Source organism: Notechis scutatus, chromosome 7, assembly GCF_049901735.1.
Source record: "Notechis scutatus isolate UNSWTSFEM ecotype Mainland chromosome 7, rNotScu1.2, whole genome shotgun sequence".
NCBI lineage: Eukaryota > Metazoa > Chordata > Lepidosauria > Squamata > Elapidae > Notechis > Notechis scutatus.
The window spans coordinates 3,807,525-3,829,697 of NC_142015.1; the positions used below are offsets into that span (position 1 = coordinate 3,807,525).

Genomic DNA, 22,173 nt, shown 5'->3' on the forward strand with positions numbered 1-22,173 from the left:
TCTCTCACCTGTCTGTCAGTCTAGCTATCTATCTGAGAAAATTGTTACAAGCTTTTATAAGATTTTCATTGTCCTCAATCAAGTTGCACCGAATCTCTGAGTCACCAAGGAGGTTGCTGGCTGACCTAAAGGGGATTGGCTTGCAATCCTGTCCAAAGTTTTAATGCCTTTGACAAGGCTGACATGATGATGTGCGCCCCAACCTCTTTTTATTTTATGTTTCTTTCTTTTCCTTTTTTTCTCACAGTACAATTTGTTAGGCCAGAATAAGACGGCAGTCAGAGAAGAGATGGTGCAGCTGGCAAACTTTCTGGATAGTGTAAGTGGAAGAAATTCATGGCAAATGCGCAGAAGGTCAAATCTCTTGACCAAGAGGTGTGTCCTTCCCCTAATAATGTGTGGAGAAATTTTTTTAAAAAAATCTATTAAATATATATATAAATGTACTTAGTAATTATCCTGCCCACTGGGGTCACTTGAGACCATAGACAATAGGAAAATAGCTTGACCCCCTCCTCTCTGGTAGCCCCTCAAATATTGGAAGTCTGCTCTCCTGTCTCCCCTGGTCCTTCTCGTCCCTAGACTAGCCAGGCCTGAGATCAAGAGCATTCAGTACAAATTCACTCAACTGCTCCTGAGGTCTTCAGGGGCGCTGAGCATCCATCGGTCATATAAAATAGGTAATTGAAGAAGATGATAAAATGCTTCTATGATATTGCCAAGAAAAAAAAACCAGTGTATTTATAAAGTCACTAGAGGCCAAGACGCCTCTTTTCAAAATAACAGTCAGCCTTAACGAAGGCCATGCCCAACCTCTTATGTGGTTCTCTCTTCCACCGTCCTCTCTGTCCTTTTCCAGATCTACATCATGCTGAACATCCGCATCGTGTTGGTCGGCCTGGAGATCTGGACGTCCGAAAACAAGATCCGGATGGAAGGAGGCGCCGGAGATGTCCTGGCCAATTTCGTGCAGTGGAGGGAGCGGGAACTGGTTCCCCGCCGACGGCACGACAGCGCCCAGCTTGTTCTGTAAGATCTGGGCACCCCCCTTTCTTCTGGGCAAGGAGGCCACACACTCACAAACGCCTGACAAGGTAGTCCATGACTTCCGACCACAATTCCCGGGCCAGAATTCCCGTTAAGCGAGACAGTTGTCAACTCATAAAATATTTCTCTGGTCTTTTTAAGAATTGCCAACAGGAAGGGAAGTGTGGGGGGGGAGCAGTGCAGCGGCTTGCAAACCAAAACTGCATTCCGGAAATGTTTTCAAAGGTAGTTTCTAGGTGACCGAAGTTTCTGCTGAGCAAAATTCTAACTGGAGAGCCTGATTGATGACTCTGGGCTATGGATGTGTCCCATTGGAGACTATGGATTACGATACACCCAGGGGGTGGGGGAAAACCAGGGTCAAGGGTGACAATGAATGATGTGCCTCAGAGTCGGCTACTGTCATGCTGTGTTGGAATCTGATTCCAAGGGAGAGATGGAACAGCTGACAGGGAGTGGGAATGTGGCTCCGGTGGCTGTGGAGGAAACTGGGGAAGGGCAAAGTCTGGCTGGGCATTCAGAGGAAGACCCAGGCCCACCCCCTCTTCATCCTAGGGCATGCAGGGAGGAATGGATAAGGGAGCAACGTGAGTTGCATGGTTTACGGGGGAGGAAAGGGCTCTGATCCCCTTCATTGGCTGCAGCTGGGAAGACTGTTTAAAAGGGCAAACTGCGCACGACAAAGTTGCTGGAAGCAAAGCATGAAATTATTCTGGTTTGTCAAGTCTTATTTGAGTTCTGGCATCCTCCCAAGTGTGTGTGTTTCATTATCTTTTGATGTCTTCAATCCCTTATCCTGCCCTGTCTCGTTAATTACTGCAGTGTGGTTTGTGTTTGGTTTTTGTTTATAATTTATATGTACTTTGGGTTCGGATGGAATTTCTTCCCTTTGAAAACTGTTTTTGGGAGAGTTTTTTCTCAAGCCGATGATAACTGGGCATTGGGGGCCAAGTTAGAGGTATTAAAGGGCTTTTACCTATTTTTGTGATTTTGTTGCTTTCGTTCCACACCCTGGGTCATCACAGCTACACCCAGGCAGTGCCGGACATGTTAACTCCCAATAAATCCTTTTTTGAGTTTTGGAAGTTTGGCTCGAGACTCATGATTTAAATGGGGGTCATTGCCAGAATCCTGACAGCTAGACTCTGAGACACATCATTCATTGTCACCCTTGACCCTGGTTATCCCCCCACCCCCTGGGTGGATCGTAATTCATATCCTCCAATGGGACCCATCCATAGCCAAGAGTCATCAATCAGGCTCTCCAGTCACCTAGTTATTATCTTTGAAAACGTTTATGGAATGCACTTTTGGTTTTGTGAGTGGCTGCACTGCTCCCTCCTCCCATTCTGTTGTCAACTCTAAAGACCAGAGAAATATATTATGAGTTGACAACTGTTTAAATGAGTCCTGGCCAATTTTACGGTCTTTATTGTCACGGTTGCTAGCCAAATTACAGCGGTGAATCTGGCAGTTAAGCAAATCTGGCTCCCCCCAACACACACATACACTTTGACTCTGCTTGTTCGAAGCTCATCTGGAAAGATCGTCAATGGCGATCACACGACCATGGGACATTGCAGCCATCATAAATAGTTGCCCGTGATACAAGCGTCCCCATTTTGATCACGTGGCCATGGTGATTCCTGCAACAGTTGTTTAAGGGGGAGGGCTGGTGGTAAGTCACTTTTTTCCGGCGCTATTAGAACTTGGAATGGTCACGAACCAAATGGTTTAAGTTGAGGACTACCTTTTCCTGTAGACAGATTCCCTTGGCAACATCCTGCCACTCCCTCTAATCTAGAGATTCCAACTTTGGCAACTTTAAGATTTGTGGACTTCAACTCCCAGAATTCCCAAACCAACCATGCTTGAGTAAAGTAGATAGAGTGGAGTAAAGTAGAGTAGAGTAGAGTAGAGTAGAGAAGAGTAGGACAGGACAGGACTAGGACTAAGACTAAGACTAAGACTAAGACTAAGACTAAGACTAAGAATAGAATAGAATAGAATAGAATAGAATAGAATAGAATAGAATAGAATAGAATAGAATAGAATAGAATAGAACAGAATAATGGAATGAAAAAGAGTAGAATAGAATAGAATAGAATAGAATAGAATAGAATAGAATAGAATAATGGAATGAAGAAGAGGAGAGTAGAATTAGATTAGAATGGAATGGAGTAGAGTAGAGTAGAGTAGAGTAGAGTAGAATAGAATAGAATAGAATAGAATAATAGAATGAAGAAGAATAGAGTAGAATTAGAATGGAATAGAATAGAATAGAATAATGGAATGAAGAAGAGGAGAGTAGAATTAGATTGGATTGGATTGGAATGGAATGGAATAGAATAGAATAGAATAGAATAGAATAGAATAGAATAATGGAATGAAGAAGAGTAGAGTAGAATAGAAATAGAAATAGAATAGAATAGAATAGAATAGAACACAACACAACAGAATAGAACAGAACAGAACAGAATAATGGAACGAAGAAGAGTAGACTAGACTAGAATAGAACAGAACAGAATAGCAGAATTGGAAGGGACCTTGGAGGCCTTCTAGTCCAACCCCTGCTCAGGCAGGAAACCCTATTTCAGACTAATCCACAGACGGTTGTCCAATCTCTTCTTAAAAACTTCCAGTGATGGAGCATTTACAACTTCTGGAGGCGAGTTGTTCCACTGGTTAATTGTTCCAATTGTCAGGGAATTCCTCCTTCGTTCTAAGTTGCTTCTCTCCTTGATGAGTTTCCATCCGTTGCTTCTTGTCCTGCCCTCAGGGGATTTGGAGGACAGCTTGATTCCCTCTTCTTTGTGACAGCCCCTGAGATATTGGAAGACTGCTCTCATGTCACCCCTAGTCCTTATTTCTTGTAATTAGATACACCCAATTCCAGCAACCATTCTTGATATGTTTTAGCCACCAATCCCCTAATCATCTTTAAGTCTTAAAGTTGCCAAGGTTGGACATCCCTGCTCTAATCCCTTTATTCTTTTCACTGTAGTTTTGGGCAACGGTTGATGTTACACCATCCGTAGCGATTTTTCTTACTAGCCCAAAAGCAAAACACATATATTCTCCATCTCCGTTCTAACCAAAGGAAGAACGAGGGCTTGGTTTGCCACCTAAGATATTAAGCGTTGGAACATTCTCCGTGCCAGCCAAGAGATCTCCTTCGTAAGCGAGTCTCAGCATTTTGGGCTTGAAAAATCCCCCCCCCCATTTTTTGTAAATCGAATATGTGGCTTTGAAGATTTTCAGTCCAAAAATGCTGAAGGAGATCTCTTGGCTGGCAATAACAGTCAAGAGACTTTAAGTCTGTAGAGATTCTCAGTCATCCAGGTTCATGGTTATCCCAAAGTTGTTTTTTTTCAGGAGGCAACTGGACTTTCTTGGTTTTTCTTTTGAAGATGTTTCGCTTCTCATCCAAGAAGCTTCTTCAGCTCTGACTGGATGGTGGGAAAGGAAAGGATTTATGCTGCTTGCAGAAAAGCTGGTCATTTGCATCCTTTTAGAGGGTCATTGAGGCCACTTGGAGGTTTATCTGTGTCTTCAGGGTCACCTGAGTAGTGCAAATGGTTCCTGTAGCCTGCAATTTTCCCTATGGAAATCCGTTCCTACTCCCAACACCATTTAAAGGGTCTTCATCTGAAATTGTGTGGCTAAAAGTCTGTAGAGATTTTCATTTATCCAGGTCACGGTTGTCCCAAAGGTGCTTTTTCAGGAGGCAACTGGACATTTCTTGTTTTTTCTTTTGAAGACGTTTCACTTCTCATCCAAGAAGCTTCTTCAGCTCTGACTGGATGGTGGGGAAGGAACGGATTTATACTCCTTGCAGACAGCTGGTCATTTGTATCCTTTGAGAGGGTCGTTGAGGCCACTTGGAGGTTTATCTGTGTCCTCAGAGTCCTTTTATATGGATATAAATCCTTCCATTCCCCACTATCCTGTCTGAACTGAAGAAGCTTATTGGATGAGAAGCAAAATTTCTTCAGAGGGGAAAAAAACAAGGAAGCCCAGTTGCCTCCTGAAAAAAGCACTTTTGGGATAGCTGAGAGACTTAATCTCTTAGGTGGCAAACCAAGCCCTCCTTCTTCCTTTGGTTAGAATGGCTGTGGATGATGAATTCGTTTTGCTTTTGGGTTAGTAAGAAAATAACTACAGATGATGCCATAATTATGGATGGCCAAACATGATTGCATGGGGTTATAAATGGACGATCGTTTACTTTCAGACAAAAGTAATGCTTCATGCTTAATTGTCATTAACAAATGTGGGCTATTTCCCTCTCTACTGTAGGAGGAAGGGTTTTGGTGGCACAGCTGGGATGGCTTACGTGGGCACCGTGTGCTCCAACAGTCACTCTGGAGGCATTAATGTGGTAAGCGGCTATTCACTGCAACCACCGTTAAGTCAAAGATAAAATGACAGCTTTGATGACTTGTGGCAGAAAGGGCAGAGAAGGTTGTCCTCCACTTATGATCACAATTGAGGTCAACATTTCCATTGCAAAACAAGACGGTTGTTTTTATGACAGTGTCAGCATTCCAGAAAACCTCCACTCCAACAAATAACTCCGAGACAGACATCTTCTCAAAAGTTCTTTTTTTATTTGGGTAGTAAACAGGCACATCCGGGGAATATCAAATCTGAAAGTTGTGATGACCCGGGGCATGACACAAAAACAATAATTGTACTTTTACTTTTACTTTTTGCTTTTGCTTTTGCTTTTGCTTTTGCTTTTGCTTTTGCTTTTGCTTTTGCTTTTGCTTTCCTTTTATTTTGGACTTTTTTTACTTTTACTTTTACTTTTACTTTTACTTTTACTTTACTGTTACTTTACTTTACTTTATCATCATTGCACCTCATACAATGAAATTAAATACCATCTTCAGTGTACATTATGACTATGAAAATAAAACACAAACACACATCCTTCACATTCTATACAATTGAATTGAAACCCCCTGATATTGCATTCATATTGCACTATACAGCAGAATTCAAAACAGCTACTGCCCTGGGATAGAAGCTGTTTTTCAGCCTATTTGTCCTTGTTTTTATTGTCCTGTACCGTCTGCCAGATGGTAATAGTTCAAAAAAAAAAGGGGGGTGCCCAGGATGAGATGGATCATTAAGAATGTTTTGAACTTTCTTAAGGCAGCGGGAGCTCTAAAGCTCTTCCAAAGAGGGGAGAGGGCAGCCAATGATCTTCTGGGAAATGACAGCCAAGAGACAGCTTGAACCCCACGCCGTCTTGCCCAGTACTCTTGGCGCACAAGTCTCCTGACAAAGGAATCCATGCCGTCTTCTTTGTTCTGTGATGTTTTGTAGTTTGGACCCAACAGCTTGCAGGCGTTTGCATCCATCGTCGCTCATGAGCTTGGCCACAATCTGGGCATGAACCACGACAACGATAGAAACTGTCACTGTGAAACAGGGAACTGCATTATGAACTCTGGAGCATCGTAAGTAACTCCCGATTCTATTTTCCAAAAAGGCATTTTGACACCTGGTGGTGGAAGATCAAACAGATTCCTGGGAGTTGAAGTTCGCAGGTCGAGCAGATTCCTTATGAACCTAGCAGGCCCTTTTTTCTCTCCCAAGGGAAGTAGAGGATCAACCATCATCTTCTTCTTTTAATGACCCCCATAATCCCTTGTGGGGTGGGAGTCCGGGCAACTGACTGGAACTGAGTGTTTACTGGCTGGATGCCCTTCCTGTTACCAAAGCGGAGTTTTGTTCAGCAGATATATTCTTCATAGTGGCCAGAGAGAGAAATATCTGCCGCTACTTAGGATTGAACTCACCGCCTCCTGATTGTGAGGTGAGAGCTCTACCTCTAGACCACCGCAACACTCCCAAGTAGAGGATCAACTATACTGGACTTAATTCTAACTAACAGATGAAACGATGGAAGGGGTTGAAGTTATTATGAATCGTTGCACGATGAGCCCTATGTTCAGATCAGATTTGGAATTTTTGTCTACCTGTCGAGTCCTTCCCAAGGACTTGGGATGTTGATGTTTGATGGTGTTATAGATATTGTTGGAGGATTATTATTATAACATGCTCTATTACCAATCTTGCCTTATTTCGAAGCTAAGTAAAATCCAACCTGATTAATACTCGCATGGAAGACTTTGCAGGGAATTTCACCAGTCAATCAAAATTCTGTTTGCCATCCCTCTAATTCCGCTTCCAAATCAAGAACACCATACTGTGCTGTTCCACTCACTCACTCATTCACTCACATGTCAGAGTGGTTTATGGAGAGTTTTATTGGTATTCCCCAGCGGTTGGTATTCCCCTGCAAGAACAAACCCAGATTAATCCCCCAGGCAATGGCCAATTAAGCCCATGAAACAAATAGCAAACGGCTCAAACAAGTAAGTCCAATAAACGAATGCAAAACCCCCAGGTACAAAAACTGAAAGCACATCCACCTTAGCTCACTGGTTGTAGAAGTTCAGAGTCTCAAAAATCCAGCAGCATTTATTTATTTTTATTTAGCACATGACAAATGCATGGACTTAATAGTAGTTCAAATGTTAAAGCTCTTGATGGACCTTTGGACACAATGGGATGGATATTTTGTCAGGGAGCACCACAGTCACACTGAGGGGTAGAGACAAGACCCCCACTTAAACAATGAGTCCTAGCAGACGCCATATTGGGTACGAATCCAGTTCAGAGTTGACCAATGCTGGCACGGAAGGTCAAAACCTGGCACCTTTTGTGTAGAGTCACCTATGTTGGGGCGTCCAGCAGTCCCTTTGGCCTTCCACTGTGTGTTGATGTCAAAGTTGTTGAGTCCAGCAGGAAACGAGAACAAATACACGGCCACGACCCACATACATTGTTCCCAGCAAGGCCTCCATCTGCCTGCTGTAAATAGTTTTCCCAGTGCAGCCCATCAGGAGGAGCGGGGCCTTCTCCCGAGCAATCTGGCAGACATCCGTTTCTCTGCCCGGCGTGCTCTGAGATCTGCCACAGCAGGCGTCTCCTCCCCCTCCTCTTCACTGACCTGCAAGCCGTCCCCAGCCGAAGCCTGTCATTCTCTTTCTGCTGGCTGTTCAGGGTCAGTAATTAACTCTGTTCCTGATGTGCCAGGAATGAGAGGTCATTCTCATTCAGGCCGGTTTCCGAGGAGTCATCCAAGGGAGACACCGCACATTTTATTGACCGACAGGCTTAACTTAAAAGGTTTTTGAAATCTCTCCCTCTTTGTAGAGGTGCCAGGAATTTCAGCACGTGCAGCGAGGAAGACTTTGAAAAGCTAACCCTAAACAAGGGCGGGAGCTGCCTCCTCAACATCCCCAGGCCTGATGAGACCTACAGCATCCCATACTGTGGCAACAAGCTTGTGGATGCAGGAGAAGAGTGTGACTGTGGGTCAGTGGAGGTAAGTAACGCACATAAAGACATCTTGGTGGCCAGGGCCAGTTTTAGATTCTGGCCAGTTTGAAAAGTGAATGAAATTTCAAGAAGGCAAGATGAAAACATTGGAAACTGCCTATGGACAATGATTTGTGCTTGAAGAGCTAAGTTTATCTTGAAGAACTGTCTAATGGTTGAGTTATGAGGAATACAGCGACCACGCTCCCCCCAAATGTTGAATGAGGCCAGGATCAAAGTAAAAACTCATTTGCACATGGACACTTGTGTCTAGGAAATCACAGATCTACCTGTCTGCACCTAAAAAGCAGACTTTCACCTTTTGGTTAGGAGACAGGACTGAAAACGCCTGGAAGTGTGCTACCTTCGTAGGTGTCTTCGTCTTTTTCAGGAATGTAAAACTGATCCTTGCTGTGAGGCAGGAACTTGCAGGCTTCGCTCAGGATCTGGCTGCGGCTACGGAGATTGCTGCAAAGATTGTCAGGTAAGAACTTCTGTTCTGTTCTGTTCTATATTACTCTGTTCTGTTTGTGTTCTTGTTTCTGTTCTATTCTTTTCTATGATTATTCTATTCTATTTTATTTTGTTCTATTCTGTTCTGTTCTATATTATTCTGTTCTATTATTCTGTTTTGTTCTTGTTCTGTTTTATTCTGTTCTACTATTATTCTGTTCTGTTCTATTCCACTGTTCTATATTATTCTGTTCTATTATTATTCTATTCTGTTCTGTTCTATTATTATTTTGTTCTGTTCTATTCCATTCTGTTCTATATTATTCTGTTCTGTTCTGTTCATGTTCTGTTCTATTCTGTTCTATTATTATTCTGTTCTTTACTGTTTTATTCTACTTTATTCTGTTCTATTATTATTCTGTTCTGTTCTGTTCTATTCTATTATTATTTTGTTCTGTTCTATTCCATTCTGTTCTATATTATTCTGTTCTGTTCTGTTCATGTTCTGTTCTATTCTGTTCTATTATTATTCTGTTCTTTTCTGTTTTATTCTATTTTATTCTGTTCTGTTCTATTCTAATTTTATTCAGTTCTATTCTGTTCTATATTATTCTGTTCTATTCTGTTCTATTTTCATCCTATTACTTGTTCCTGTCCTGTCTGATCTATCCAAACTGATCTGATCCGATCCAATCCTATACCCAGATAAATAGTGAACACAGAACGCTCGGAACTGCCATTCCACCATATCTGGAAGGCACCAGGGCAAACTTAGACCCACTTCCGTAATGGATCTCAAAACATCAAAACGTGTGTGTCCCCTTTTCCCTTCTTCTCTCTCCAGTATCTTTCCAAGGGCACCGTGTGCCGTGAGAAAGCCAGCGAGTGCGACCTCCCTGAGTACTGTAATGGGTCTTCGGCCTTCTGCCCGCAGGATGTCACTATCCAGAACGGGCACCCTTGCCACCAAGACAAGGCCTACTGTTACGATGGCGTTTGCCAGGATTATGAGTTGCAGTGCCAGAATATCTTTGGACCACGTAAGGGAGATTATGGTTGGAGCCAAAAAAGCCAAAGCATTTTGGCATTTGTTTGGGGACGAATTACTACTCTGAGCCTGGATTGACTGCTGCTAATCGGTCCCCAAGGTGCTTTTTTTTTTGTTCAGGAGGCAACTGGGCTTTCTTGTTTTTTTTCCTCTGAAGACGTTTTGCTTCTCGTCCAAGAAGCTTCTTCAGCTCTGACAGGATGGTGGGGAATGGAAGGATTTATATTCCTTGCAGACAGCTGGTCATTTACATCCTTTTAGAGGGTCGTTGAGGCTACTTGGAGGTTTATCTGTGTCCTCAGGATCACCTGAGTAGTTAGTGCTCCTGGTTCCTGTAGTCTGCAATTTTTTCCCTCTGGAAATCCATTCCTCCTCCCACACCATTCCAAGGGTGTCCATCCCAAATTGTATAGCTAAAAGTCTGTAGAGATTCTTAGTCATCCATGGTTGTCCCAAAGGTGCTTCTTCAGGAGGCACCTGGACTTTCTTGTTTTTTCTTTGGAAGACGTTTCGCTTCTCATCCAAGAAGCTTCTTCAGCTCTGACTGGATGGTGGGGAAGGGAAGGATTTATATTCCTTGCAGACAGCTGGTAGCGGACAACCATGACCTGGATGGCTGAGAATCTCTACAGACTTTTAGCCATATAATTTGGGACGAACACCCTTTGAATGGGGTGGGAGTAGGAATGGATTTCCAGAGGAAAAAATTACAGACTACAGCAACCAGGAGCACCACTCAGATGACCCTGAGGACACAAATAAACCTCCAAGTGGCCTTAATGACCCTCTAAAAGGATGCAAATGACCAGCTGGGTTAAAGAAGAAGCCATCTATGTCAAAATTGAAGAGCCCTCCCTCAACAGAGGGGGAGGGATAGGACATCATCTGCCTCCACTCTACAACATCGTCCTTTTAGCAATTCTGAGAAGGCTCCACACCCATTTGCACCAATCAGGCGACCCTAAGAACACAGATAAACCTTCAAGTGGCCTCAACGATCCGCTAAAAGGATGCAAATGACTAGCTGTCTTGCAAGGAATATAAATCCTTCTATTCCCCACCATCCTGTCAGAGCTGAAGAAGATTCTTGGATGAGAAGCGAAATGTCTTCAAAGGAAAACAGAAAGTTCAGTTGCCTCTAGGAAAAAAAAGCACCTTTGGGGCCACCATGACCTGGATGACGGAGAATCTCTACCGACTTTTTGCTACTAATCAGATAATGCAGATGTAACAACTGTGGCAAGAAAGGACACATAACATGCCACAAAACTCATTTAGCGAAAGCCTCACTTAGCAACAGAAATCTGAGCTCAATTGTGGTTATAAGTCGAGGATTGTATCTCATGCTGCAAAGGTGGCGGGCCTTGGGGCCTTGGGAGGTAAAGGGGTGGGGCGTGCAAGTTGAACCTTGGATTGCTAACCTTGCCTTCCCAATGTGTCTTCTGCAGAAGCAAAGGTTGCTCCCAAAATCTGTTTCTCGGATGTGAATTCCAAAGGCGATCGGTTTGGAAACTGTGGATATCAGAACCGCGAGTACAAGAAATGTTCAAGCTGGTAAGGAGGCAGGTTGGGGAGATTTCCTTGAGACTTGACAGAACTGTTTCTTAGAAAAGGGAAGTCCAGGGTAGCTGTTGTGGCAAGGTGGGAGGGCCTTGTGTTCATTTGCCGTGGACCACTTGCTGCGGCCAACTTGCTGTGGCCAACTCGCTGTGGGACAACTTGCTGCGGGACAAGAATTGCACTTATATCAAGGAAATGGTGGCATTGAATCATTAAAGAAAGGATGGAGGGACAGGGCAAAAATTTAAATAATTTGAATAAAAAATTTAATAGTTAAATTGAACTGCTAAATTGTCCTGCAGCGAGTTGGACATTGTGAATTAGCCACGGCAAATGTGATTTTGATCCTAGATAAAAACAGATGTTTCTTTCTCTTTCTCTTTCGTACAATGAAAATGCTGAATAAAACTCCACATTGGCGACAGGAAGGGCATCCGGCCAGTAAGCACTCAGCTCCATTCAGTTGCCCAGACCCCACCCCGCAAAGGATTATGGGGGGTCGTTAAATGATGCTGATGCCGATTCCTGGATAGTTCCCTATCGAGGAACCGCTGAGTGGTCCTTGAATTCCCACCAGACTTCCTGGCCCGTCCTTAGTGTTAGGTCTTGCTTTTTCATGGGACGATTGAGTCTGTCTGCCTGGGAGCATCAGGATAAATTTATCGGAATATCATTGGCAAACCAAACCCACAAACAAAAAAAAGAAAGGATATGGACTCTCCAGATATGATGCAGGCTATTTGTTGTGGCCTTGTCAGCTGTCAGCCCTTCCGGTGACCGAATCGGAGGAGGAGATGTGGGAGTCCGGGTGAGCATCCAGGCAACCTGGGAGCTCCGAGGGGGAAGAGGGAATAGATCTGTCAGAGAGAGAGACAGAGGCGGAGCCTGGGCCGTCCGACAGCCCTCAGATGGAGAGTCAACAGCCCCCAGGTCTGGAGGTGGCTGATGGAGGAACAGCTGGCTCCAGTGCCTGAAACACAGATGCACAGAAGGAGAGGAGAGGAGAGCAGTGGAAATCTGCTATGGGCCGGTCCTTGAAACGGAAGAGCCACTGCTGCTAGCAAGGCCCCACCTTTGCTCTGGGGATAAAGGACAGGGGGTGGAGATGAATAGATGTGGCAGACATCTCCCTGCTGGACGGACTTGTTAGGAGAGAGAGAGAGAGAGAGAAGAGAGAGAGAGAGAGAGAGAGAGAGAGAGAGAGAGGAGGCAGAGCCTGGGCCGTCCGTCAGCCCTCAGATGGAGAGTCAACAGCCCCCAGGTCTGGAGGTGGCTGATGAGGAAGAGGAGGAACAGCTGGCTCCAGTGCCTGATGCACGGCTGCACAGAAGGCAGAGGAGAGGAGAGCAGTGGAAATCTATGAGCCAGTCCTTGGGACGGAAGAGCCACCGCTGCTAGAGAAGCCCCACCCTAGTTCTGGGGACAAAAGGCAGGTGGCGGAGATGAACAGAATTGGCAGACAACTATTTAACTTCTTGTCAGAAGGACTTGTGAGCCTGCGGTGAGAGAGAGACCTTTTGCCTGGGCTGCTGGCGCTCCTAATAAAGGAAACATTTAGTTAACCACAGAGGGTTTGTCGTGTTTGGGGAGCTGGGTCAGAACCCCATTGCAGTGATGCCCCTTGTCTCGTCAGGAATGCCATGTGTGGCAAGCTGCAGTGTGAGAATGTGGAAACCTTGCCGGTCTTTCGGATCAAGCCCGCCATTATCCAAACTCCTATCAAAGACACCACTTGTTGGGGCGTTGACTTTCAGCTAGGATCCGACGTGCCGGATCCTGGGATGGTGAATGAAGGCACCAAGTGCGCACCTGGAAAGGTAGGTCAAGCCCGTAGGGGCCACGTCGAAGCCCCCAGGATGAGTTGATTCCTTTTCCTCTGGAACAAGGGTAGGGAACATATGGAGTTCTGGAGGTTGAAGTTCACAGATCATCAAAGGGCCCTATTTCCCCACCTCTGCCCTAGAGCAGGGGTCTCCACCTTGGTGACTTTAAGCCTGGTGGACTTCAACTCCCAGAATTCCCCCAGCCAGCTGGCTGGGGAATTCTGGGAATTGTAGTCCACCAGGCTTAAAGTCACCAAGGTTGGAGACCCCTGCTCTAGGGCATAACTGAGCAACCCGCTGGCTGGGGAATGCTGGGAATTGAAATCCAGACCGTTTAGACTTGCCAAGGTTCCGAAACAGAGGTGGTATTCAGTGGGTTCGGACCAGTTCTGGAGAACCGGTAGCGGAAATGTGGAGTACTTTAAGGGTTCGGGGTATTTTTCTTGAGTTTATGGTCGTGTGTTTCGCTGTGTCCTTGGGAAGAGGCCCAGCGTTTCCTTCCCGTGGGCATTCATTAAACGAAAAGGTAATAAACAGCATTGGCTAAATTGGGGTTCAGAAGGGGGAGGGGGCATGGTTGAAGTCGGAAGGGGGAGAGGAGCATGCTGACTACACACACACACACACAAACACACACACACACACACACACACCAGAGATGGTATTCAGCCGGTTCTGACCATTCTGGAGAACCAGTAGCAGAAATGTTGAGTACTTTGGAGAACCAGCAACTCCCGCCTCTGACTGGCCCCGCCCCCATCTATTCTCTGCTTCCCATCGGGTCCCAGCTGATCGGCTGGGTCTTCTTTGGTTGCCCTGCACAGGAGAACGGAGCTGGAAAGCAGGTTAGAGGGGTGGGGATTTTGCATTTCTTCCCCTGCCACGCCCACCAAGCCACACCCACCAAGACACGCCCACAGAACACCACTCCCACCAAACCATGCCCACAGCTGATCGGCTGGGTCTCCTTTTGTTGTCCTGCACAGGAGAACGGAGCTGGAAAGCAGGTTAGAGGGGTGGGGATTTTGCATTTCTTCCCCTGCCACGCCCACCAAGTCACACCCACCAAGACACACCTACCAAGACACACCCACCAAGACACGCCCACAGAACACCACTCCCACCAAACCATGCCCACAGCTGATCGGCTGGGTCTTCTTTGGTTGCCCTGCACAGGAGAACGGAGCTGGAAAGCAGGTTAGAGGGGTGGGGAGGGAATGGGGATTTTGCAGTATCCTTCTCCTGCCACGCCCACCAAGCCACGCCCACAGAACCGGTAGTAAAAATATTTGAATCTCAGCACTATTCACAAACTCTTCTGGCTTGCCCGAGCTACCTTGAGTGAAGAGGAATTGTCTTGGGCCACATATAAAATATATAATATACAGATAGTCTTCGACTTACAGTGACGGTGGAGCCCAAAATTTCCACTGCTAATCTAGGCTGTTGTTAAGTGAGTTTCTCCCCATTTTCTGACTGTTTTTGTCAAAGTTGTTAAGTGAATCACTGCGCTTGTTAAATGAATCATGGACATGAAGTGAGTCAGAAGCCAACCGGGAAGCTCACAAAATTGCAATCACATGACCCAAGGACAATGTAATCGTCATAAATACATGCCAGTTGCCAAGGGTCCAAATCCTGGTCATGTGACCCTGAAGATACTGCAACGGTCGTAAGTGTGAAAAGCAGTCATAAGTCATTTTTCCCAGTGCTTCTTGTAAACTTTGCTCACTAAACAAATAGTTGTATGTCGAGGATTACCTCGTAGTAACTATTGCTAAAAGTCACATAAGGATGTTAAATGTTTCTGATCTTCTGGGGCTGCATCACCAGCTGTCCATGGCCACACAGAATCCACGGTTAACAGGTCAGACACACCTTCTCTACCTCTAGGGCGGTGATGGGATTCAATTTTTTTTTTACTACCGGTTCTTTGTGCGTGGCTTGGTGGGCGTGGCAGGGGAAGGACACTGTAAAATCCCCCGTCAGAGGTGAGATTTGCTGGTTCTCCGAACTACTCAAAATGTCCACTACTGATTCTCCAGAACTGGTTAGAACCTGCTGAAGACCCACCTCTGCTCTAGGGCCATGGAAGGTCCTTCAAAAGTGGTCTACCAGATCGGGGAGAGAGAGCACCTGCAAAGTCCCCCTTGGATCCATTCAAGCGTCAACCTCTTTTCCGAGTTCACACCTGTTGTGGCCTGTTGGCTGCCGACCCCTCCAGCAGCCAAATCGGAGGAGGAGGAGGAAGCGTGGGAGTCAGGGCCAGCATCGTGGTGACATAAGAGCTGCAAGAGGCAAGAGGAAATGGAGCTGGCAGATGGAGAGTCAACAGCCTCCAGGTCTGGAGGTGGCTGATGAGGAAGAGGAGGAACAGCTGGCTCCAGTGCCTGAAACACAGATGCGCAGAAGGAGAGGAGAGGAGAGCAGTGGAAGTCTATGGGCCGGTCCTTGGGACAGAAGAGCCACCGCTGCTAGAGATAAATGGGGATAAAAGGCAGGGGGTGGAGATGAGTAGATGTGACAGACAACTATTCATCTCCCTGCAGACTTGTTAGCCTGCGATGAGAAACTTTTTTGCCAGAGCTGCGGACACTCCCAATAAAGGAATCTTTGAGTGAACTTCAGACGGTTTGTTGTGTTTGGGGAGCTGGCCCAGAACAACCCTGTTCTTTTTGGAGGTGTCTTTTGGCTGTTCTCAGAATGCATGGACCTTCTTCGCTTCGCTTTTACGTTGAGCCGAAAATTTGGGGGGGGTCCGCATCTCGCTACATTTGAACAGGGCCAAGTTGGGGAGTGGAATGTCTTAAATAATCGGCCTTTAATGGCTTGTGTGCAAATGAATCATGTGGCTGTTGCTTTATTTCAGGTCTGCAAACACTCCCAGTGCGTTAATGCTTCTGTCTTAGATTACGATTGTGACATCAAGAATAAATGCAACGGACGCGGGGTAAGTTCCAAACGAAAAGCACTTTTGATTTTTGTAGACCTTCCTGTTGGTTCCTGGGTTTGGTTTCCGGATCTAACATCCATGTAGTATCTTCCTTGTCCCTCCACTGATTTTTTTCTCTCACTGTCCACTAATGTTTGCTACTGTTTTAAGGGTTGGGAAGATCAACCAATCATTGGTTTAAAGAAAGGATTATTAATTAGGATGACTGTCAAGTCCACGGGGTGTCCGTCCTTAGATGGTGACCAGATCCCAAATGATTCCAGATTCTGGGAAGCAGGGAGAACAGGATGGCTCTTCAAGGAATCTGCAGGCCAGAGTAGCAATAGAACAAAGGTTTTCAAACATGGCAATTTTAAGACTTGTGGACTTCAACTCCCAGAATTCCTGAGCTAACATGACTGGAGGAGGAATTCTGGGAGTTGGAAGTCCACAAGTCTTAAAGCTGTCAAGTTTGAAGACCCCTACAATAGAACATCAAGAAGGCCAGAAGCAAAAATCCAGTGAAATAAACCATCTCCTTTTTAAAAATTATCTGTATTAAAATTTCATACAATAATCACAAACTGAAAAGTGAATAGGAAGAACATAAAACAAAAACATACAAGAAAAATAAAGAAAGAAAGAAAGAAAGAAAGAAGAAAGAAAGAAAGAAAGAAAGAAAGAAAGAAAGAAAGAAAGAAAGAAAGAAAGAAATAAAGCCCAATGAAGAAACGCGGAGATAACTTCTGACTTTTCTTTTCAACCTGTAATTCTTATTATCTTTCCTCCCTCTTTAAGTATTTTACAAATCTGTTATTTAGTCCTTGTTTTATGTACTCTCCACATCCATAAATCATCCGTTCACTTTTTTTCTTCTTCTTTCAGCAAACAGTTCATAGAAGGCTTCTGGCCTTTCAAACAAGTTCTTACTTTTTGATGTTTGTTCTCTGACTGAGCCATTCAGTGGTGCCGTTTCGCCAAATTCTGACTTTTTTTTTTTTTTTTTTACAATCTATTCCTTCACAGTGGTTTTTTTTTTCTTGTTCACCACTTCAGGAAATGGGATTCTTCCTCTTTCATTGGTTGGTAGTAGATCTTCCTATTACTTGCTTTTTTAGTAGGGTTTCTTTTTTAAGCTTTTCCACTAAGCGATGAACAGCACGTTGTCAGGTTTCCAAATGATGAAATTTAAAAAGAAAAGAGCGAAGTCCGTCTTCCAAAACAATTTCTTTTATTTAGCAAAGCATCAAATTGGCAAAATCTGTTGTAATTCTGGATCTGTAACAGATTACAAAATCTGTTGTAATTCTGGATTCCACAACCTGGAATCACACCACATAATACTGGAAGTTAGAAACAGCTCCCAAAAGTCACATTCCCCAATTGAAGTAAATCGATGTTGCCTGGTGCCATCAATCTCCAGGTCTCAGCAGGGTCAGCTTTTGTTCCCACAGGAAGAAGAACCACCTAGCCTAAACAACTCTCTCTATCTCCATTCCTCCCACCTTAGGAATGTGGCAAGCCCGAAACCCTTCCCCCCACAACCAACAAAGAGAAAGAAAGAAAGCAAAGGAATATATAATCAGGCTAAATAAAATGGCTACGCATGTGTCCATTTTGGCCTTGACACATTGCCTGTTTCCATCCACATCAATGACACTTCACAGATCCTGTTTGCAGAGAAGGAAAATCTGTTATTTTCCATCTATTTTCTGCTTCAGAGTGAGTGGGGAGCCATTCCAGGAAAATGGTTAGGGAAAGTTCCTTGTCTCAAAAGGCGCTTTTTCAAGAGGCCACTGGGCATTTCTTTGTTCTTTCCTTGAAGACGTTTCGCTTCTCATCCAAACGTCTTTGGTTCTGCAGCACTAAAGAAGCTTATTGGATGAGAAGAGAAACGTCTTCAAGGAAAGAACAAAGAAATGCCCCTTTCGAACACCTTGGAACAACCGTGACCTGGATGACTGAGAATCTCCACGGAAGGTCACTTGCGTTCTGAAGAACATAGGAGGTAGAATCATAGGATTGGAAAGAGGCCTTGGAGAACTTCTAAATCCAACCACTGCTCAAGAGAGCGGCATTAACAGATTAACAGAGTTGGAAGGGACCTTGTAGGTCATCTAGTCCAACCCCCCCCCCCCGCCCAAGCAGGAGACTCTACACCTGTGATGGCGAACCTATGGCACGCGGAGCCATCTCTCCGGGCACGCCAGCCGTTGCTCTTCCGGGTTCCGGCCAGCTGGTCTTCACACATGAGAGAACACTGGAAACCAAAACGGCGGCTCCCCAGTGCGCATGCACACACCGGACAGCTGGTATTCATGTGCGCGTGCACGCCAGCCAGCTGGTCTTTGCACGCGTAGGAGCGCCGGAAATCGGAAGAGCAGCTCCTGGCGCCCATGCAAGTTGCTGGCAAACTGGTCTTCCCATGCACAAGCGGTTAAGAAACCGGAAGACCAGGTGGCTGGCACACATGCGTGCAAAGGGAAGCTGAGCTTCCAGTTTACCTTGCTCCAGGGAGCTGCTCTCTTCTGGTTTGTGGCGCATGCGCTCCTGTTTCGGCACTCGGTACTGACAAGGTTTGCCACCACTGCGGCCTACACCAGGGGTCCCCAACCTACCGGGCCACTGGTTTGTTGGCGCCGCCATCTTGTTTTGATGAAAAGTGCTTCCGGTGAGCTTTTCCGGTAGAAAGCTCACCGGAAGCACTTTTTCATCAAAACAAGATGGCGGCGCTACGCTGGGTGAGCTTTTCCGGTAGAAAGCCATTTCTACCCGGAAAAGCTCACGAGCGCTGGCGCCGCTCATCTTGTTTTGATGAAAAGTGCTTCCGTGAGCTCACCGGAAGCACTTTTTCATCAAAACAAGATGGCGGCGCCCAGCTGATGTCGGTACCGGGCCGCGCCATAAAAAAGGTTGGGGGATACCGGGCCGCAGCGTAAAAAGGTTGGGGATCACTGGCCTACACCATTCCTGACAGATGGCAGTCCAGTCTCTTCTTGAAAGCTTCCATAGAGGGAAACTCCCACAAGTTCTGAAGGCATTTGCTCTGTCACTTGAGTTCGCCTAAATATTACATTTCTTTCTCTCACACAGGTGTGCAACAGCAATAAAAATTGCCATTGCAGTTCGGATTGGGCTCCTCCCTACTGTGATTCTCCTGGATATGGGGGCAGTATAGACAGTGGACCTACATACAACGGTAAGTCTCCAGAGTAAAACGCCTGTCCTTCAGAAAAAAATGAAGAAGGCTCACACAGAAGCTTCTTTCTCCTTTCTTTCCTTTCTCCAGACAATGTGGCTGCCCGAAACTGGATCCTGGCATTTGTGTTTATAGCTCTTGCCATCGTGATAGTTGTACTCATTCTTTATATTACCAAAAATAAAAGAACTCCTTTCTGGTTGCCACTCATGGACACCTGTTGCAGGTAAGTTCTTTTTCCTCCTTCCTCCTCCTCCTCTCTCCTCTGTTTTGCTCTGAAAATATCTCTGCAGAAAAGCCAAGCTTTTGGTTTTGGAAAAAGAACAAAATATATCTTTTGGTATATATAAGAAGGAACAGATTAGACAGACAGCCCTTGCTTATCAGTGGAGACCGAGTGGAGCAAGTGTTAAGTTTCTGGGTGTTACCATAAAAGAGGACCTGACCTGGAATGCTCACATTGCAGCCCTGGTCAAAAGGGCCCAGCAGAGATTATACTACCTGAGGCTTCTCAGAAAACAACAACTGAATGAAAAACTGCTGGGGACCTTCTACCGCTGCACCATAGAGAGTATCTTAACTTACTGCACCTCCGTATGGTTTGCCAGTTGCACAGGGGCAGATAGGACAGTGCACCAGAGGGTTAATGTCATTGCCCAGAGGATCATTGGCTGCCCTCTCCCCACTTCAGAAGAGCTTTATAGCTCCCGCTGCCTTAAGAAAGTTCAAAACATTTTCAAAGTAGATTAGAATAGAATCGAATAGATTAGAATAGAATATAGAATAGAATAGGATAGGATAGGATAGGGAATAGAATAGAAATAGAGTAGAGTAGAGTAGGATAGGATAGGATAGGATAGGATAGGATAGGGAATAGAATAGAAATAGAGTAGAGTAGAGTAGAGTAGAATAGGGAATAGAATAGAAATAGAATAGAGTAGAGAGTAGAGTTCAGAGTTTAGAGTAGAGTAGAATAGGATAGGATAGGATAGGGAATAGAATAGAAATAGAGTAGAATAGAGTAGAGTAGAGTATAATAGAAATAGAATAGAAATAGAGTAGAGTTTAGAGTAGAATAGGATAGGATAGGATAGGATAGGATAGGGAATAGAATAGAAATAGAGTAGAGTAGAGTAGAGTAGAGTAGAATAGAATAGAATAGAATAGAATAGAATAGAATAGAATAGGATGGGATGGGATATGATAGGGAATAGAATAGAAATAGAGTAGAATAGAATAGAATAGAATAGAATAGAATAGAATAGAATAGAATAGAATAGGATAGGATAGGATAGGATAGGATAGGATAGGATAGGGAATAGAATAGAAATAGAGTAGAGTAGAATAGAATAGGGAATAGAACAGAAATAGAATAGAGTAGAGTAGAGTTTAGAGTAGAGTAGAGTAGAGTAGCGTAGCGTAGCATAGCATAGAATAGAATAGAATAGAATAGAATAGAATAGAATAGAACAGAATAGAATAGAATAGAATAGAGTAGAATAGAATAGGGAATAGAATAGAAATAGAGTAGAGTAGAGTGCGTAGCATAGCGTCGAGGAGCATCGAGTAGCGTAGCATAGCATAGCATAGCATAGCATAGCATAGCATAGCATAGCATAGCATAGCATAGCATAGCATTCTTTATTGGCCAAGTGTGATTAGACACACAAGGAAGCAAACACCTGATAGACTGATGGGTTATGCCTGGATCTCAGCCTTTGGGGGAAACCCTGATCCTGCCTTGATCTAAATTAGACCATTCATTTGTATAACTTTGCATTGTTTACCTTAGTGGGCCACAATCTTCATGGTACTGTGAGGTACTCCTGGGTGGTACTTGGGTGGTACCCCTGATGCAGGGTAATACATTTGAACAAGGTTTTGATTGTTTCACCTACGGCCTCTTGCAAGATTTTGGAAGTGACTGAGATTGGACAACTTGGGATATGGAACCTCCCATAAATGTAGGTGTCTCCTTCCCCCACTTAAAAAAAAATGATGAATTTTGCAAATAGAATCCAAGGAGAAAAAAAGAGAATAAAAGAACAGGAAGACAAAAAATATTTTAAAAAGACTGCATGTTAGACTATCTGCATGTTTGAGAGTTTTATATCAATTTGAAATATACCAATTTTCAAATAAGTTAGTATTGAAACCGGGTTATCGTGTACTGACGAATAACCAGTTCATTAATATAACAACTATTGCTCAAATTATACATTCTAAAATATATCTTTCAAAAGCAGCCTGCATCCATAGAAATTCCCCTACCTTATTCTTTGACCCCTAAACGTAATTTATGAATTATGGGCACTGGAAGCCTGTTTGAGGATTGAAATCTGTGATTTTTTTTTTAAAAAAAAAATCCATACATTTGGTACGAGCTTTCCGCCCTGAGATAGAAGAGCCGACTGCAAACATTTTATAAAGGTACTGAATATTTTACCCATCCATTTCTTTAGATGCTTCCGCAGGTCGGATATTGGTAGGCAGCAGGTGGCTCGAACCGAATGTCCACGCAACTTTCCATATTCTTCCAGAAGTGCAGCATCATCTGCGGTAAGAACTGCAATATTTCCACCGTTTACAAACCTTGGTAGTTTTTAAGGAAAAACGGGAGTCGTCATCTTTTAATAATCCCTTGTGGGGTGGAGTCCGAGCGACTGAATGGAGCTGAGTGTGGCTGGAGGCCTTTCCCGTTGCCAATGCGGAG

At 44.6% G+C, this 22,173-nt stretch overlaps 1 protein-coding gene across 1 annotated transcript in view; it reads left to right on the plus strand.

The window, feature by feature from the left end:
* ADAM9 (ADAM metallopeptidase domain 9) overlaps window positions 1-22,173 on the plus strand; it is a 51,329-nt gene that overhangs the window by 23,483 nt on the left and 5,673 nt on the right. Inside the window, exons 8-20 of the mRNA XM_087969665.1 lie at window positions 248-319; window positions 860-1,029; window positions 5,347-5,428; window positions 6,382-6,515; window positions 8,281-8,452; window positions 8,837-8,929; window positions 9,743-9,938; window positions 11,395-11,500; window positions 13,140-13,323; window positions 16,199-16,279; window positions 19,355-19,460; window positions 19,551-19,686; window positions 21,923-22,019. Coding sequence (XP_087825791.1) covers window positions 248-319; window positions 860-1,029; window positions 5,347-5,428; window positions 6,382-6,515; window positions 8,281-8,452; window positions 8,837-8,929; window positions 9,743-9,938; window positions 11,395-11,500; window positions 13,140-13,323; window positions 16,199-16,279; window positions 19,355-19,460; window positions 19,551-19,686; window positions 21,923-22,019 — 1,629 coding nt within the window. The remainder of the gene's footprint in view (window positions 1-247; window positions 320-859; window positions 1,030-5,346; window positions 5,429-6,381; window positions 6,516-8,280; window positions 8,453-8,836; window positions 8,930-9,742; window positions 9,939-11,394; window positions 11,501-13,139; window positions 13,324-16,198; window positions 16,280-19,354; window positions 19,461-19,550; window positions 19,687-21,922; window positions 22,020-22,173) is intronic.